This window comes from Vigna unguiculata, chromosome 1 (genome assembly GCF_004118075.2).
Source record: "Vigna unguiculata cultivar IT97K-499-35 chromosome 1, ASM411807v1, whole genome shotgun sequence".
Taxonomy (NCBI): Eukaryota; Viridiplantae; Streptophyta; class Magnoliopsida; order Fabales; family Fabaceae; genus Vigna; species Vigna unguiculata.
The window spans coordinates 4,573,403-4,592,352 of NC_040279.1; the positions used below are offsets into that span (position 1 = coordinate 4,573,403).

An 18,950-nucleotide genomic window follows, 5' to 3' on the forward strand; every position below is an offset into this window, starting at 1 on the left:
ATGGACGTTGGTATAAAAGGATTTTGGGGTTCTGTCTCTGGCCATAAGGTTATTTTCACGGTAACCCATCAAGAACGTGTGAGAAGAGAAAGAAAGGCAAAGAGATAGATTGGGAAACGGTGGTTGAAGAGCACACATGATTACAAATTTGAAGAACATGTGGTATTAGAGCAAGATTGTAGGATTTATGATTCTCCTATTATGTGATCCCTTATGATGTTTTCCCCTAATGTTATAAACCCACCCTAATTAAAGATTTAAGGGTTTAATTGTTTTCTGCTGCGTTCATGTAAATTATAATCGTTTCTCTTTTTGATGGGATAAAGCAGCGTGTTAAAACGTTGTCACTGTTTTTGGATCAAGCTTCTCCATTACATGCGTATGTCAAAGGAGATTTATCTTTTCCATGATTTGAATAGTGCATGCGTGGAATCACATGATATGGTTTTTACGTGAATGCATCAGTTGTTTTTTCTTTTGGAATCAAATATAATAAATGGAATAATGTGTGAACGTGAATGGGTAATGTGTGAATGTGAATGGAATGAACTGCCAATGTGTGCATCGTGCATCATGCATCAGTTAAGTTGCAATAATATTTATTTTAATTATTTTATTTATATAAATAATATTAATTATTTTATTTATATAAATAATTAATAATTAATTTTAATTTGCAATAATATTTATGTTTGTTATTGTTAAATTAAAATTAATGAAGATGCTATATAAAGTTTATAGCAATTAAATGTGTATTTATTTATTTGAAATTAAGTATGATAAATTTTGTTAGTCACCAAAGTGGCCAAAATTTTAAAGTTTATATGATTTCAAATTATTAATGTTTTTTTATTTTAATTACCCATAATATGGATGCTAAATTATGAATAATTAAATTTATGGGTTAATTAAAATTCATTAATTATAAGACATTTAAGGATCGCCCAAAGGTTGATTAATTGTTCTCATAATTAATGAACATGATTGTAGATAATTTTGTATGTGTCACTAGTTTTATTTATATACCCAAAGGTAGTAGGTGATTCTAGTTGATGCATATTTTAATTATCAATAATGTTATAATGTGATTAGCATCATTATGTTTATGTTTGTGTATTAGTGGATCTCCCAAAGGAGAACATTAGTATGCATAGAAGGATTGTTTATATCTGAATCTGTTTTTTTTTACGTTTAGTTTTATGACTCAAAGCATTGATGTTACACTCGCATGCTTCATCTGTTCCAGTCTTTAATGGGTTGAATTTCCCTGACTGGAGTGAGCAAGTCCAATTTCACTTAGGTGTGTTGGATCTTGATCTAGCTCTTCTAGTTGAAAAGTCGGCTGCTATCACGGATGCTAGTAGCAATGAAGAGAAAGCCCATTACAAAGCTTGGGCAAGATCAAACAGACTTAGCTTAATGTTTATGAGAATGAGCATAGCAAGCAATATAAAGTCAGTTCTTCCCAAAACTGATGACGCAAAAGAATTTATGAAATTTGTGGAAGAGCGCTCCCAAACTGCTGATAAGTCTCTCGCTGGGACACTGATCAGTACATTGACCACTATGAAGTTTGACGGTTCGCGTACTATGCATGAGCATGTGATCGAGATGAAGGTTTTCTCGTGCAGTTCATTCTGAACTCATTACCGTCTGAGTATGGTCCGTTCTAGATGAACATAACACCATGAAAGACAAGTGGAATGTGCATGAGTTGCACAGTATGCTAGTTCAGGAGGAGACCCGACTGAAGAACTTAGGAAGCCACTCTATTCAGTATGTGAAGAATCAAAGAGCTGTTGGAAAGAAAATTGCTAAGAAACATGGAAATGGTAAAGGACCACTGAAGATTGACGAGTCCTCAACCAAAATCCAGAAGAAAAATGACAAATGTCATTTCTGCGAGAAGTCTGGACATTTCCAGAAGAACTGCATAAAGCGTAAGGCTTGGTTCGAAAAGAAAGGTGAGCATAATGCTTAAGTATGTTTTGAATCAAACTTAACTGAAGTTCCCCATAATACGTGGTGGATTCATTCTGGATGTACGACTCATTTTTCTAATGTGATGCAGGGATTTCTTACAACCCGAGCCATAAACTTATGACTTTGCATCACAATGTTGGCACTAAACGTAGTTTAATGGATGAACGATCTGCTTACTTGTGGCATAAACGTTTGGGACATATTTCCAAAGAAAGAATGCAAAGATTAGTAAAGAATGAAATCCTTCCGGATTTAGATTTTACTGATCTGAATGTGTGTGTGGATTGTATTAAAGGCAAACAAACTAAACACACAAAGAAAGGAGCCACGAGAAGTACTCAGCTTCTTGAAATCATACACACCGATATATGTGGTCTGTTTGATATAAATTCTTTCAATAAAGAAAAATACTTCATCACCTTTATTGATGATTTTTCGCGTTATGGACATGTCTATCTACTGCATGAGAAATCTCAGTCAGTAAATGCCTTGGAAGTTTATATAAATGAAGTAGAAAGGTAATTAGACAGAAAGGTGAAAATCATAAGGTCTGATAGAGGTGGTGAGTATTATGGAAGATATGATGAAAGTGGACAACACCCTGGTCCGTTCGCTAAGTTCCTTGAGAAACGTGGTATTTGTGCTCAATACACAATGTCAGGCACACCACAAGAAAATGGTGTATCAGAAAGGCGTAATCGAACCTTAATGGATATGGTTAGGAGTATGTTAAGTAATTCATGTTTATCTGTATCATTGTGGATGCATGCTTTAAAAATTGTCATGTATTTGTTGAACAGAGTTCCTAGTAAAGCTGTTCAAAAGACTCCTTTTGAGTTATGGACGAATAGGAAACCCAGTTTGAGACACTTGCATGTTTGAGGTTGTTAGGCAGAAGTAAGAATATACAATCCGCAAGAAAAGAAACTGGATGAAAGAACAATCAGTGGATTTTTCATTGGTTATCCAGAAAAATCAAAAGGGTATATGTTTTACTGTCCTACCCATAGTACAAGAATCGTTGAAACTAGAAATGCTCGGTTCATTGAAAATGATGAAACCAGTGGGAGTGAAGCTTCACGAAATGTGGAGATTAAAGAAGTTAGAGTACAAGTTCCTATAACTAGTACTTCTTTATCAAGAGTAGTTGTTCCACATGTTGTAGAAACTCACAACAATCAAGAAGAACAACAAATTAATGATCCCGAGGTTAATAATGAACCGATAGTAGAACAACCACAAGAAATAGTATTAAGAAGATCTCACAGAGATAGAAAGTCTACTATTTCGAATGACTATGTGGTTTATCTACAAGAGTCAGAAAATGACTTAAGCATTGATAATGATCCAATTTCTTTTTCAGAAGCCATTAATGGTGATAATTCTAATAAGTGGTTAGATGCCATGAAAGATGAGCTTAAATCAATGGCACATAATGACGTATGGGACCTTGTGGAATTGCCAGAAGGATGCAAGAGAGTTGGGTGTAAATGGGTCTTTAAGACTAAGCGTGACTCTCAAGGTAATATTGAACGTTACAAGACCCGTCTTGTTGCCAAAGGTTTTACTCAGAAGGATGGCATTGACTATAAGGAAACATTTTCGCCTATTTCTAAGAAAGATTCTTTTAGAATTATCATGGCATTAGTAGCTCATTATGATCTTGAGTTGCATCAAATGAATGTTAAAACTGATTTTCTGAATGGGGATTTAGAAGAGGATGTCTATATGGACCAACCTGTGGGGTTCGCTGAAGAAGGAAATGAGCACATGGTGTGTAAACTTAAGAGATCGATATATGGACTTAAACAAGCTTCTCGGCAATGGTATCTTAAGTTCAATGATACTATTATGTCCTTTGGATTTAAGGAAAACACCATTGATCGGTGTATATATCTGAAGGTCAGTGGGAGTAAGTTTATATTTCTGATTCTGTATGTTGATGATATCTTGCTTGCGACTAGTGATCTTGGTCTATTAATTGAGACTAAGGTTTCTCTCTAATAACTTTGAAATGAAAGATATGGGTGAGGCATACTATGTGATAGGAATAGAAACATTCCGTGACAGATCACAAGGACTGTTAGGTTTGTCTCAGAATGCATATATTAATAAAGTTTTAAAGAGATTCAGAATGGATAAATGTTCAGCATCTCCTGTTCCAATACAGAAAGGAGACAAGTTTAGTCTCATGCAATGTCCAAAGAATGATTTGGAACGGAAACAGATGGAAAATATCCCTTATGCATCTGTTGTTGGGAGTTTGATGTATGCTCAAACCTGTACGAGGCCAGATATTAGCTTTGCAGTTGGTATGCTTGGTAGATACCAAAGTAATCCAGGTCTGGAGCATTGGAAAGCTGCAAAGAAAGTTTTAAGATACTTACAAGGAACAAAGAATCACATGCTTACTTATAGAAAATCTGATCACCTTGAGGTGATAGGTTATACAGATTCAGATTTTGCCAGCTGTGTGGATACAAGAAAGTCTACATTTGGTTATGTGTATCTTTTAGCCGGAGGAGCGATTTCATGGAAAAGTGCGAAGCAGTCTGTCATTGCTGCATCCACCATGGAAGCTGAATTTGTGGCATGCTTTGAGGCCACAGTTCAGGCTAATTGGTTGCGGAACTTTATTTCAGGACTTGGAGTAGTCGACAGTATTTCCAAGCCGCTGAAAATTTATTGTGATAATTCTGCAGCAGTCTTCTTTTCTAAAAACGACAAGTATTCTAAAGGTGCTAAACATATGGAGTTGAAATACTTTGCCGTTAAAGAAGAAGTTCAGAAACGTAAAGTGTCAATAGAACATATTAGCACAGATCTTATGATTGCTGACCCTTTAACAAAAGGGTTACCGCCCAAATTGTATGCTGGTCGTGTAAAGAATATGGGCATTATGTCTACTAGTGAATGTTAAATGTTGAATGTTAATGTTTTTTAATGTTTATGTGACACTCTGAGCTCCCTAATGTATAAATTTCTGAAATCTGTGTTTTCTTCTTTATGTTTATGCATGCAAATTATGATGAAGAAAACAAATTATGTTATGTTATTGCTTTGTAAAATGACATTATGTTTGAACCCATTATGGATGATATAGTACTACATAGAAGGGATCATGTCGATCAAATGATGTGTGACCGCCATGACTCTTATTATTTCTGTATCTTTAATTATGAATAATGATGGAATCAATTTATGCAAGGTCTTTTATTGCGCATTATGTTTATGTATTAAATCACATAATGTTATATGAGTCAAGTGGGAGAATGTTAGAATTAAATGACGAATTAATTCTATTAGTGACTCATTTGAAATATTATGATGGACCCAACTGTGATTTAATAAAAAAATATAAAGACTTATTGGTTATTATTATGGGAAGTGATAATAAAATAAAATAAAGATAAAGATAAAATAAAACCAACTTGATGGACGTTGGTATAAAAGGATTTTGGGGTTCTGTCTCTAGCCATAAGGTTCTTTTCACGGTAACCCATCAAGAACGTGTGAGAAGAGAAAGAAAGGCAAAGAGATAGATTGGGAAACGGTGGTTGAAGAGCACACAAGATTACAAATTTGAAGAACGCATATTCACAGTATCTCTCATGGATCAAGGTTAGTGCTCTATTATGTTTTATGGAGTGAGAATCATAACTCTTAAAGATCCTGAATTAATTTTACAAAAGCATCCTTCCATTGGAAACTGGTCACGTCACCAACATTCAAAATAGGCTTCCTCCGATTCCAAATAAAACTCACAGAATCATAAAAACATGTACCAACTAAAATCAATTCCATCCAAAAACACCAAATTCGAACAATTATGAAACAAAATGGTAAGCAGCGAATCTGATAAAGACCAGACTATAAAGATAAAGGGATTAAAACAGGGGATAGAGAGCAAGGCTAGGAGAGGATCAGGCTTACCTGAGAACGGAGGCGGATTGTTCTCATGGACGCCGGAAACGGTAGAGACAGGCCCGAGCTCCGACGCTTTATAGCGACGCCGAGAGGAGAAGCGAACAGGCTAAGGCAAGGGCGGCGCGCGGTGGCTTTCGTCGGGAAGTAGCCACTCCGACAAGGGTTAGGCGGTGCGGAGAAGACAAACCTTGATGGTGGAGTGTATAAAGAGTGAAAATGGAGTGGATCCTGGATCTGTGTTCTGGTATGTTATAAGAAGAGAAAATTGAAAAGGAGTTAGAGTGTAATGATGAGAAGTTATGTATGGTCTTTGATATGAGTGATGGTGCCCATGTGTTGTGCCCGTGACAAATTTCACAATTGCGGGAAGAAGAAAGAAAAAGTAAAAGAAAGATTGTTCCCCCAAAATTAGCTTATATCTCTTTCTTTCTGATTTTTTTTCCCATGTACCACACTTTTTCCAAAATATTCCCTGGATAGCATACTCTGCACAATATTTACATGCATAGCACAATTTTATTTTCCGTTGAGAATTCGGTTTCCGGGCAACTGAATTCTAAATTCAATTTTGCAATTTTTTTTTTCTTATACCAGTCTGAATTCGGTCCCCAGGGACCCGAATTCTGTACTGGTTTTTTTTTTCTTTAAATGATGAAAACATAAAGTTTTTTTAAAATAAATATAATTAATTTTTATTTTGTTATTAATAAAATAGAAATAATTAAATAAATTATTTAATATATAATGTTTAATGTGGTGTGGTATTATTTATTTTTAATGTTTATTAAATATTTTAAATTAAAAAATTTGTTTGAAGTACGAATTATTTTTTATTTATATATTTATATTTTGATTTGTTTATAAGAATTTTATTGATAAAATATTTATTTTTACACAAAAATAAATAATGTAAAATTTATTGTTAGAATTTATAGTAGGTATTAAGTTTAAGGAAAATGATATATTAACATCCATTTATTGAGAACTTCACTCACAACTTGACGTTTTATTGTCACTTTCTTTTTTGTTTTTCAATTTTCACGTTGGTTTTCTTTGGAAGCAAGCAAAAAGAGAAAAAACAAAAGGTGGAAATGCAAATTGGAAGGGAAAAAACAGAAAGTGTGAAAGGATGTGTGAAACCACTATGCAATATTTTTGGTTACCCATGGCTACATAAGTGCTAACCTATGGTATACATTTTGAACATGTGTGAAAGGATGTACAAAACTGATTTCAATCTTCACTCTTTTCATTATCAGTGGGGAGTATATGTTGGTGAGTCAAGGAATAAATTTTTTGTAATTTAATTAACAACATATGAATTCATTCCCTATGTGCCAACCCGTGACTTAATAAATGGTAACCCAGGTGCAATGTTTTGCACATGAATTTTTTCTTTCTTCAATAACTTCAATAGTGGCACTTTCATGCCTTGAGTTCATATGATAAAGTTAAATCTTCATACTCATATTCCTTCAAGTGAGTCTAGTTTGCCCCTATTTGTTGTTTGGAAAAGAAAAATAAAGGTGTATATATTTCTTCTTCACTACCAGTGTGCAGTATTTTTGGTTACCCATTGCTACATAAGTGCTAACCTGTGGTATACATTTTGAACATGTGTGAAAGGATGTACAAAACTTATTTCAATCTTCACTCTCGTCATTACCAGTGGGGAGTATATGTTGGTGAGTTAAGGAATAAAATTTTTGTAATTTAATTAACAACATATGAATTCATTCCCTATGTGTCAACCCGTGACTTAGTAAATGGTAACCCAAGTGCAATGTTTTGCACATGAACTTCAATAGTGGCACTTTCATGCCTTGAGAAGTGTGACAACTTTGTTCATATTTAGTTTTCTTTTATATGTTTTAACATTGTACTTTAAGATGGTTGAACTTGTTCACTTTATCTAAAGAAGTTATTGTTCACTATTTAGCAATGAAGCATTTGGAATGATTAAGTTCTTGCATTACTGATATGCGAATTTGTGTTAAACATGGCAAACTCTTACAAACACATAAAGACGACCTAATACATATGTAATACAATATTAAAGTACATATTTGTCCTTTTAATCACCGTAGTGGTGTCTAGTTCCACACCGAGGTCGACGCCTGTTACTGGTGGGGTTCCTCCTATGCACTTCAGGTCTAGGTTCTTCAACCAGTGAAGATTGTCGTTCATGTTCCTCATCAGGTTCATGATCATCATTTGCAGCAGATGATGATGCTTGTGTGTAAGGATTGTGGACGTAGTAAACTGAGTCTTGTTGTGGCTGATGCAGACCTTCAAAGAAATTTGGACTTTGGGAATATGTATGCAACCACGGTTGTGCAGAAGGTGGAGTTTCATCATAAGTTGCAAACATACTTGGTATGCCTAGTTCTGAGTTTGGTGAAACTGAATTCCTTGTTCCCTCCATACCTTGTGGTGGGGGAGGAGTGTTTAAGTCATGCGTAGTTTGTGGTGGTGGAGGGACATTTGTCGATGTTGATTGACGATGCATTCTAGGATCATTTAACATTTGTGGAACTGACAAATATAAAATGAGTTTGAAGTATACCATGACATGTACTCCATTGTGTGTTGAAGTGGCCTAAGGGAACAATGGTGTCTTGCATATGATCAAGGAAGAAGGTGGGGTCACGTAACAACAAATTTGGCTGAAGCAATAAATTCTGTCTTGAAGAAGACAAGAAATTTGCCAATTTCATCCATAGTATTGGCCACGTACACCAGGTGCAACACATACTTTACCAAAAGAGGTAGACAAATAACTGCAATGCTTAGTGCTGGTCATGTGTATTCTGAATATGCGACGAACTTCCTACAAGATGCAGACTCCAAGTCCAACACGCACCACGTCCTTGAATTTGATAGAAATACCACAAGATTTAGAGTGGAGGAGATGGTCAATCCCAGAGAGGTTCGTCCGGTAGGAAAATTTGTAGTCAGGTTAGATGAAAGGTGGTGCGATTGTGGAAAGTTTCAAAAACTACATCTACCATGTTCACATGTTATTGCAGCTTGCAAGTATGCACATCACGACTTCAGCATGTACATAAGTCCACATTACAGGTTGAATGTCATCGTCAAAGTATATGACAATTTATTTGGCGAGTTAAGACATGAAGAATATTGGCCACCATACCAAGGGCCACAGGTTTGGCCTCATCCTGCCACAAAAAGGACTGAGAAGGGTCGTCCTAAATCAAGTAGAATTAGGACTGAGATGGACATTAGGGAAGGAAGACAATCAACAAAGTGTTCTTATTGTAGAACTGAAGGACACACAAGAAATCATTGTCCTAATAGTTTATGTTGTACTTTGATTTGTTTTCAATAAATATAAACTTCATTCAATTCAATGGCACATCTTTTCTTATTATCTTTTATTCTTACTTATTTTACATAAACCAAAAACATGTAAAAAATTAATTTCATATACAATAATAAAATCGTTTTAAATTATTTTAATTATTTCCTTCATTTCTAAATTAATTTAGACAAATTTACAATGTTTTTAAAATATAAAATTTTTAACAATTATCCAAAATTAAAAGAACCTTATAATTCCAATTTTTGTTAACACATATTAAAAAAAATTCATACTTCACAAATTATGAAACAAAATTTAAAATTAAATTGAATTTTATATTTTGAAATTACACATAAATTCACTTACTATACAATACAAATTCATTTCTTTAATTTACAAATTCATAAACACAATAAATTATTCTTTATTTTACTATTTTTTTCAAATAACACCTCAAATAACTAATAAAACATTACTAATTCGATTTTTTTAATTTTTTTTACTCTTATCTATTTAAAAAAAAATAATTATATCAATTTTAAAATCAACAAATTCAAAAACAAATAAAATTATTTTTTTTCTAATAACTAATAACACATTTATAATTCTATTATTTAAAATAATTTATTTAATTATTTCTATTTTATTGATAACAAAAATAAAAATTAATTATATTTTTATTATAAAAAAACTTTATGTTTCCATCATTTAAAAAAAAAAAAACCAGTACAGAATTCGGGTCCCTAGTGACCGAATTCAGACTAGTATAAGAAAAAAAAATTGCAAAATTGAATTTAGAATTCGGTTGTCCGGAAACCGAATTCTCAACGTAAAATAAAACTGTGCTATGAATGTAAATATTGTGCACAGTATGCTATCCGGGAAATATTTTGGAAAAAGTGTGCTGCATGGGAAAAAAAATCAATATTAATACCGATAAATAATATTTGCTAATAAATAAAAAAATCTTCTCAAGGTTTATTCCTACTTTATGTAAGCACTATTGTCAAATTTTCAGATTTTTGTAATAATAAAAAGTATAACCCCTACAAGAAATATGAACACTGAATTTATTTGTTATGAGGAATTAGACTTCAAAATACGACAAAACAAAATTTTTGAGAAACATAATACAATTATTTTGAATTTTATTTTATAAATTGTACAATATAAGTTGACAACTAATTAAAAATCTCTCAAAGAACCTCCATGTTCTTTAAGAAAATTTTGAGACACATTACTCATGTTAATATATTTCAAATTTTAATAACTACAGTCATTATAAAAAAAATTAGGAGTTAGACTTTATGTATTTTTGGTTCGAAAACAAGGACTAAGGTTCTTGTGTCTCGATGAGATTTTAAGTTTTAAATTCCTAAACTTATTGTTTTTGGAGATAGATGAAAGCATAAATCACACAAACATGGTGAACTTGTGGCATTTGGTATGTTTAGTGAACACTAACACTAATAATCTAAGATAGTAGAATTTGTAAAAAGCTATAAATATATTTAAATGATTTGATTAAGTTTTTTTGTTTCCATAATTTAAAACTTTTTATATTCCTTCCTTGTAAATTTTATGTTTAGAATTATTTTTGTAAGCTCTAAATTATTTTTGACCCATTTATATATATATATTTTTTGTTAATTTTTGACCCATTTCTTTTATATATATAGTTTTTTTTGAAAAATTAAAGTTGATAATTCAACACATAAAAATTAAGAGAAATTATGTTACTTTTCTCATAAAAAAGTCATCGAATCCGTCCTCCAAATACAGAGCCATTGCACAAATAAAAGGACTAGAAAAAAACCAGATATATTGCAAGAAAATGAAATAAAAATACCCGAACTAAAAAAAAGTAGTGACGCGTAAGTTGAATTCAAAAATTGACACAAAATAAAAAATAAAAAATAAATAATTATAATAATCACACATTTTCTAAAGCTTCTTAATTTATTTTTTTCTTTAACACATTCAAACATTACATAGTATTTCTTACTCTGTCACTCACTACTCATCATGTACATTGTAACGCCCCATTTAATTTAATGCGTAAAATTAAAGGAAACGTCACACAGAGATAACAATGTAGCGTAGTCCTGGGATTCTAAACACAACCCCTACAAAAACCGGACACACCACGATGCCAAAGGAAAACTGAAAACCAACCTAACAAAGAGTGTAAAGTAGAAACACATGAAACGATACATGGACCTTGGCCCTAAAGAAAATATGAAGAGAACTCCAGCCCAGATGGCTAAGCAGCGGAATCACCATTCCCTTGTTGGCCACGAGAACCTTGCCCATCTGCTCACATCAATCGAATTGATGATCATCGCAAGGAAGAAGAACCACATACAAGACAATCATACAACAAACAGGATAAGCTAGAGCCAATAACATATTCATCATACAGTCAATTACATTTTCACCATCCAATATTCATACCACAACCAAACATGTTACGACCTTCCAAACGATACACTACGACTCGACTCGACTCATCCGGATACGTATAACTTGGTCGGATTCAGCGGATGCTTGCACTTGTGGTGATACCTCTGCTCACCCCCGAGCTAAGTGTTACAAGTGTTGCAATGAATCAAATTTCCCTCACCACAAGGTTAGCCCTTAATGAGTTTCAGGCCTCCTGCTACTCTCACCACAGGGGTTAGTCCGCTCTAAGTGAGACTAACTGACCCCTTAGAGTGTCAGGATGCAATCCTTACCTTGAATCCTTACTTAGTTATACAGATGGGTCACCACCATGGACACCCACTAACAGGGGCCATGGAATTACGTCCCGACCACTGAAGCACAACCCCGAAGATCTCACCTGAAACCCCAAGGAATTACACGCTGACACGGACCAATCAATCATAAATTAACAGTATTAGAACGTTAAATCATGTTTGAAATTTCATACCAACCCCTGAGGCCAATTCCTCATACTTATCACATTTTTGAATCTAGGCTACTGATCATCACCATCCCATGAGTCTAGGGCCTCATCTCATATCAATACCATGTTACTTTAATTCCAATCCACTCATTCATTTCACATGCCAAGTTTCCACAATATCCGTCATTCACCATTTATGAATCATATCATACATACTTAGCAAGCCATTGTGCATATATACATACATACGAACATGTATCTCATCACAACAATCATATTCAAACAAATTCCAATCATCCAAGATGCAATCAAACAACCAAACAGTGCCCTTTCTCGCCCAACCCCTCGCTCAGGCTGAAGGGTCTCGCTCAGGCGGGACCCCTTCGCCTAGGCGAGGGCTCGAAGGAGGAACCAGGAGCCAACGCGGGATCTCGCTTAGGTGAGTCCCTTCTTGCCTGGGCGAGATGTTCGCTCGCTCAAAAGTTGAGCAGGTCGCTTGGGCGACCTTTCGCGCAAAAGGGTTTGGGCGAGTCCCTGTTTGTCTCGCCTAGGCGAGACTGGCTCGCTTGGGCGAGTTTATCAAGTCTCGTCACTGTTCTCTTGTAACAGCCACTCACACCAACTCAACCCAACAAAACCATGCGCCCACAGTTAACCAAAATCTCACACCAAACAATATAAACTCACAACGACAGTCAACAACATGGAAAGGAGCGGAATATAAGTTTAAGCCATAACTTCCCTACCTGGAATGGGTTCGTACAGGATGTTCGACGCACAACCAAGGAGCACAACAGCTCTAGAACGCACTAAAGAGCTGAAAACAAAAGGTACACGGGACAGGGGCAGATTAATACTAAACCCTAACGACAAAATACAAGGAAAAAGCAAAAGGGAACTCAGATGATCAAGAGGGGGTACTTACGTGGAGTAGGAACTGATTCAGAGCTAGCTCGAGAGGCTGGGGAGGAACCCTAGCAGAGCGTCCTGTGAGTGCAATGGGGAAACGACGGCTGGTTTTTCTGAAAATGAATGAAAATGTGGAATTAGGATAACACGAAGGATTCTTACATCATGGACCAACCTTTAGGTCCACTGCTGCAGGACAGCCCTTAAAAATTAAGGTGACAGAAATAATTGGACCTTACATACATTATTCTTACACTGTCAATAAATAATACGCACTAAATATGCTATCTGCATTCCTCTTACACACTCCTATCTTTTTTTTATTGGATAATTGTTTTTTGTTTTATTCTCTATTTGTTTAGTGGCATTTATTGAGTAATGTTATACACGTTAAGTCACATAAACTTTTAGTCTCTAATAAATTTTTTATATTTTAGCTTCGGCCTTCAATAAAGTTTTTTCTTATTTTAGCCCTTAATAAATTTTTATAAATGCTATCTGCACACCTATTTTATTGTTCGCTGGAATCTTTAAGCGATAAGTTGTTTTCCAAATAACCATATCACGAATAGGATAGTACATCCGTTTTTTTTTTTACTTTTAAAAATACTAATCAATATGGTAAAACAATAACATTTCACTTTAACAATGAAATTCAAAAAGAAAATGAAGACGAACAGGTATAGATTTTTTTTTAGGATCATTCTTCTTAAGTTTATCGTCAAATAGGAAATGTTCAAAGAAAAAAAATCAAACCTTAAAGCGAAGAAAACAAATATAGTTTAAATCATTAATTAATTCTTGTCTTTAAAACAACTTAATTAGTATTTTAGTCTGAAGTAAATTCAATTTTATTTTTAATTCTTTTTTGTTATCAATTCAATTATCATTTTATTTAAAAATATTAACTGTGATCTATTTCATTGTATTAACATAATTTAAAAAATAACCTTTAGGGTGTGTTCTTTTGAGGGAGTGGATATAGGAAAGGGTGTGAAGATGAATTTGTATAAATTTGGGTAAATAAAATTTTGTGTTTTTTGAGTGGAGTTAGAGAGTAGAGTGAGTAGATTTGAAAATAAATTTTATGAAAGTTAGTGAGAGATTTGATTGATGTGATATATAAAATTAATTGTAAAAATATATTGAATTAGAAAGTTACCAAAATACCCTTGATGAAAAAAGAGAATAATTTTGTAATTTGATGTTATAAAAATAATTATAGTTAATTAATACGAATTAAAAAAATATTAAAATTGTATGAAATTTTAAAATAAAAGAAAATTAAATTTTTATGAATGTAAAAAAATTTATCCAATTAAATTTTAAAAAAATTATACAAAGTTATATAAATAGTTAAAAAAAAGTTAAAAAAAAAGTTAAAAAAAAGTTAAAAAAAGTAAAAAAAAACACACACACGACACTTGTCATGTCCCCTTCAATGTTAAGGCACCAGTGCATATCGCCACCATACCACAGTTACCACCTTCGTGCAACCACAACCCACCCCTTCATCCTCTTCCTCACCCACCACACTCAACCAACTCATCTTCTTCCCCCTCCATGGACTAAACATGGACATTTTCATCATCTGTCTAACTCCACTGTAGTATCATCGCTGTTTTGAGGGAATGGATGTCCATTCCCAAATACACTCTCCCATATCCACGAGAATCATTAAAAACGAACACACTCATACATGAAAATTCGTTCTCTCAAATACCGTTAAACAGTGCCATCCCCACAAACCCATAAACGAACACTGCGATAGTGCAAACTCTCTTCTCTCTCCAGCCCACTATTCTCTTACCAAATAATCCACCACCTACGCTAACGACACTTATCATCACCCACCCTCCTTTGCCCCTCCCATGGCTGACATTGTGCAACTACCATTTGTCACATCAAAGTATGTGTCAACATCACCATGGAGATTGAGGCAAAGATAGACGATAGAAAGGCAGTGTTGTCAAAGTGGGTGGTGAAAGTTGTGTCGCCCAAGAGTTAGAGAAGATTTAGAATGACACGAAATTACATTACAAATAGTCAAATAGTGTTAACACTAATTTAACAGAAACCACGTTGAATTATGTTACATAAAATAGAAACGACGTTAAAAAGAAAAATAAAATTAAAAAATCACATGAAATCAATCTCACAAATATTAAAACCAAAACATTCATTAAACCAAAATGAGTATATCTATTGTATTCACCCAATGACATCCGTCAGTGAATATACAACTCATAATTTAATAAAGATTCCAAGCCATCATAATTGGCTCTTCATTGTCTCGAACCAAATTAAAAGGTTGAATGGATTGAGCGGTTGCACAATTAGATTAGAAAAGCTTTATGAGTTTTAAACTACAAAATACATAAAAAATAAAAATAAAAATCTCCTAAGAAATAGACGAGAAAGAAATATACCATGAATTAAAGGAAGGAAGATTCAGTTCTTCCATACTGATGCCCACCCACCCACCACCCAGGTTTTCCCAAACCAATTTAATATTGTGTCAAATTTGAAATAATTATAGTGAAAGCTGGAATTAACCAGGACTAATTATGAAGGTTCCTTATCAAAACTTCTTTTATCGAAAATCCTTACGAAACTTAGGTCTTTTTTAAGTGCCACCAACAACCCACTATGAATCAAAAGAAAAGGGAACAAAATATTATCTTTAGGCATGATTATGTACCATGTATGAACTGAGCTTCATCATTAGTAGCAGCAAGAAGCAACAAGCCTTGATTCTAGCCAAAAAAAAGAAAAACATATTTACGTAAATTGTAGACCAAACGAAGACTTCATTCATCTGCAACATGCAGATTATACCTTCTCGCCAGACGATGGGCAGTTTTATCAGCCATAATACCATCTATCATCTTGAACTTTTTGTAATGCACTTTAAGCGTTTCTTCTTGCTGCTTTGCAAGCTTCTCTTCTTCGTCTAGTTGCAGCTGAACGAGCACAAACACACCCAAAACCCACTTCAGAATAAGATCATGTTACTATCTGATAGGTTCAGTGGTAAAGTCTATACAGGGAGAAATAAATAAAGGAGGTAGTTATAACCTCCTGCAGTTGTAACTTGTATAACAGACTAGTATATATAGTCTGCGTTTAGGTTGTTGTATCATAGTTTTTTTGATTTTGGAGGAAAAGGGGAATTGGGAGAGTTGGGTCCTCTCAAAAGATTTCACTTGTTGTACTTGGTTGTTGTTCCTAATACATTGGCAGAAACAGAGTTGTTCATAATAAAGTCAAGCAAGAAACTGTCTTGAATGTTTCTGTAACTGTTAGGAGTTCTATCAATATCGCTCAACGTAGAGATCATCAAACGTTTTTGTGGTTATTAGCGGGCAATAGTTTCGGGCACTATTTTGATAGAAGAGAGAGAAGTTTTAGCAAGATGGCCCTCCGTACTAATAAAAGAGTCTTCTATAGGGAGTGAACTAGTGTTGTGTTTTCAGATAGTTCGCAAGCGGTCATAGGTTCAAACCTGAATGCTATCATTTTAAATAAATAAAACGTGTGTTCTTTAACCAGAACGATAAAACAAGGATATGCTTTCATGACAGACACGACAGTTCTTCTAAAAATTGAACTTGTCTACAAATCGTGTGAGTAGACGGGTATCCACCTTTGATTTAAAGCACATGAAAATATTATGATATGGGCAACATCTGCCCTAGGCTTCTACCAAATGTTGGAAGGTTAGACCTTTGCAGCCCTACCCTAAAAGTGCACAGCAATTTTACCTCGCAACAATCCCTTAATTTATTAAAATTCAAGTATATACAAACATACTTCAAAGACACTAACTTTCAAGATTCTCCCACAATCACATTTTAAACACGTGAATTTTTCATTTCAGTAATAGTTCCAAATTGAGAACAATGACATGTAGTTATAAAGAACTAATATGCATTACATTAGAAAGAGTGGTGATATCTTCTTTCTTTGAAAATAAATCTAATAAATTGTTCAAATCAAAAACTGAAAGAAAATAGAAACTAAAGCTAAGATGGAAGACATAACATGGAGGACCAATCCTACACACTTAGCAACAAATCAACCAATATTTGAAAAAGTTTTATCTGATTACAGCTCATTAGAAAAAAGAATAAAAAATCAGTCTCTGGTATGTTTAGCGCAAACAACAAAAATCTTATTCTACAAGTTTATGGTATGTTTAATAACGACAGATTATCTTTCCATCCTAAGTTTCTCCAACGTCTAACTTTGTACTGGACATTTTCTGTTATTTCAATTTCAGTATAAATTAATTTACATCTTCACAACCTATAAAGGTTGTGTTAACAGTGCATAAGAATTAAGAATCACTTGTTACAGCACCATTTCCATCAGATGTTCCCACAAAGTTACTAGTAATTATCATACACTCACTATAGAAATGCTTAACACTACTGCTAACTACTCTTCTGTTAAGGAAAGTGTTGACAGATTGACAGAAGCATGCATTTAACAGGACACCATAAACTTGCATGAACATTGCAAATAAAAAAAATCATTTGAAAATAGATATTCCTCACATCAACTCCTGGAGACATACTCACCAAATTCATGAATTGGAATAATAATAGTAGTAAGAGCTACAAAAAAATTATTACCAGGAATGAACTTACTTTGCGTACGAATTCTATTTCTGCAGCATGTTTGCGTGTAAGATTCTTTAGTTCCTTCGCCACCTCAAACTCAGGTTCACTTGGCTTCAACCAACGTACCTTAATCTTTCTGTTAGGCTTTATTGGCCGATCATCAAACATTTCCATCACAGCAGGCTGAGCCCTTACTGGCCGTGGCATCCCAGACATCATAAAAGAATATTGTCCTACCATTGATACAATTTCCTTGACCTTTTTGGCAGAATCTAATTCTACTAATGCACATTGCGGCAGATTGCTAGGTCCAATGTAGTTGGGAATAAATTTGACATTTTTTACAGTGGCAAACTGGTCAAGAGCAGTTCTTATCACAGATTCAGTAACCTGTGGCGACAGGTTGTCAAAGTACACTGTCCTACTAACTTTCTGTTCAAATGCAGAATACTCTTCTGCTGACGATTCCATGCAACAAGTGAATAAAACCTAAGAACACAAATTTCAAACTTAGGGTAACTAAATGGGTATAAAATAGAAAACACACGAAGATAATGGTTTCTTTTTCATCCCATCACCAATGTAAGTTACTTCAAAGCAGAAGGGCTCAGTTTTCCAACAGAAATTAAATTAATTGACCATTTTGATAGGGCACAAAAACAATATTTTCTCTAAAGTGTAAAACATAATAAATTTTGTCATATCCAAAGACAGCACCAGATAAATATAACTCTCTTCAGAAATAGGAGCTAATATGGAATTAAAAAAGTCATAAAAAACACAGAAAAATGGCATTTGTTTGAAAAAATCTGTGTTGCAATTGAGGAAGAATAACGAATAAGGAGTAAGAATGGTACACGAAATTGAACAGGTATTAGGGTTTTAGTTGCAGATAGAAGAAACGAAACGAAGAGAAACAAACCGAGGAGCATAAAAAGCGTATCTGCGACGGTGCGACGGTGCGACGGTGCGACGGTGGATTGAATCGCTTCCTCGCTGCGATTGCGTTTCGGCAGAGAAAGGGCTTCCAAAGAACCTCTTTGTTCTGTCTTTTGTTAGTTTATGCCTCACAAACTTCTTCACCATTTATTTTCAATAATAATAAAAATAATAATAACAATAATAATAATAATAACTATTATTATTATTATTATTATTAATTATTAATATATACAAATTGTAAAATAAATTATTTAATTTTAATATGATCAAAGTTATCAATTAAAAATTTGCAGACTTTTTATTTTGTAAAATTCACGTGATTCACTAAATATGA

At 33.9% G+C, this 18,950-nt stretch overlaps 2 protein-coding genes across 2 annotated transcripts; one reads left to right on the forward strand and one right to left on the reverse strand.

Moving 5' to 3' along the window:
- The first annotated feature begins 8,695 nt into the window (after positions 1 to 8,695).
- Positions 8,696 to 9,259, forward strand: LOC114182962. Its single transcript, XM_028069776.1, has one exon. It carries the CDS (start codon positions 8,696 to 8,698, stop codon positions 9,257 to 9,259), a length of 564 nt encoding a protein of 187 aa, XP_027925577.1.
- Positions 9,260 to 15,671: 6,412 nt separating this feature from the next.
- On the reverse strand, positions 15,672 to 18,734 carry LOC114174019. The gene is made up of 3 exons (XM_028058755.1): positions 18,597 to 18,734; positions 17,702 to 18,163; positions 15,672 to 16,012 (listed from the first exon to the last, which is right to left on the reverse strand). The coding sequence occupies exons 2-3, from the start codon at positions 18,143 to 18,145 to the stop codon at positions 15,860 to 15,862; spliced, it is 597 nt and encodes a 198-aa protein (XP_027914556.1). The 5' UTR covers positions 18,146 to 18,163; positions 18,597 to 18,734; the 3' UTR covers positions 15,672 to 15,859.
- Between the last annotated feature and the right edge of the window lie 216 nt (positions 18,735 to 18,950).

Excerpts from the sequence above, each read along its gene's own strand:
- LOC114182962 (XM_028069776.1), top strand. The coding sequence starts at position 8,696 with ATGCTTAGTGCTGGTCATGTGTATTCTGAATATGCGACGAACTTCCTA.
- LOC114174019 (XM_028058755.1), bottom strand. The coding sequence starts at position 18,145 with ATGGAATCGTCAGCAGAAGAGTATTCTGCATTTGAACAGAAAGTTAGT. Across the intron at positions 16,013-17,701 it reads AAATAGAATTCGTACGCAAA|CTGCAACTAGACGAAGAAGA; the intron begins GTAAGTTCATTC and ends GTGCTCGTTCAG.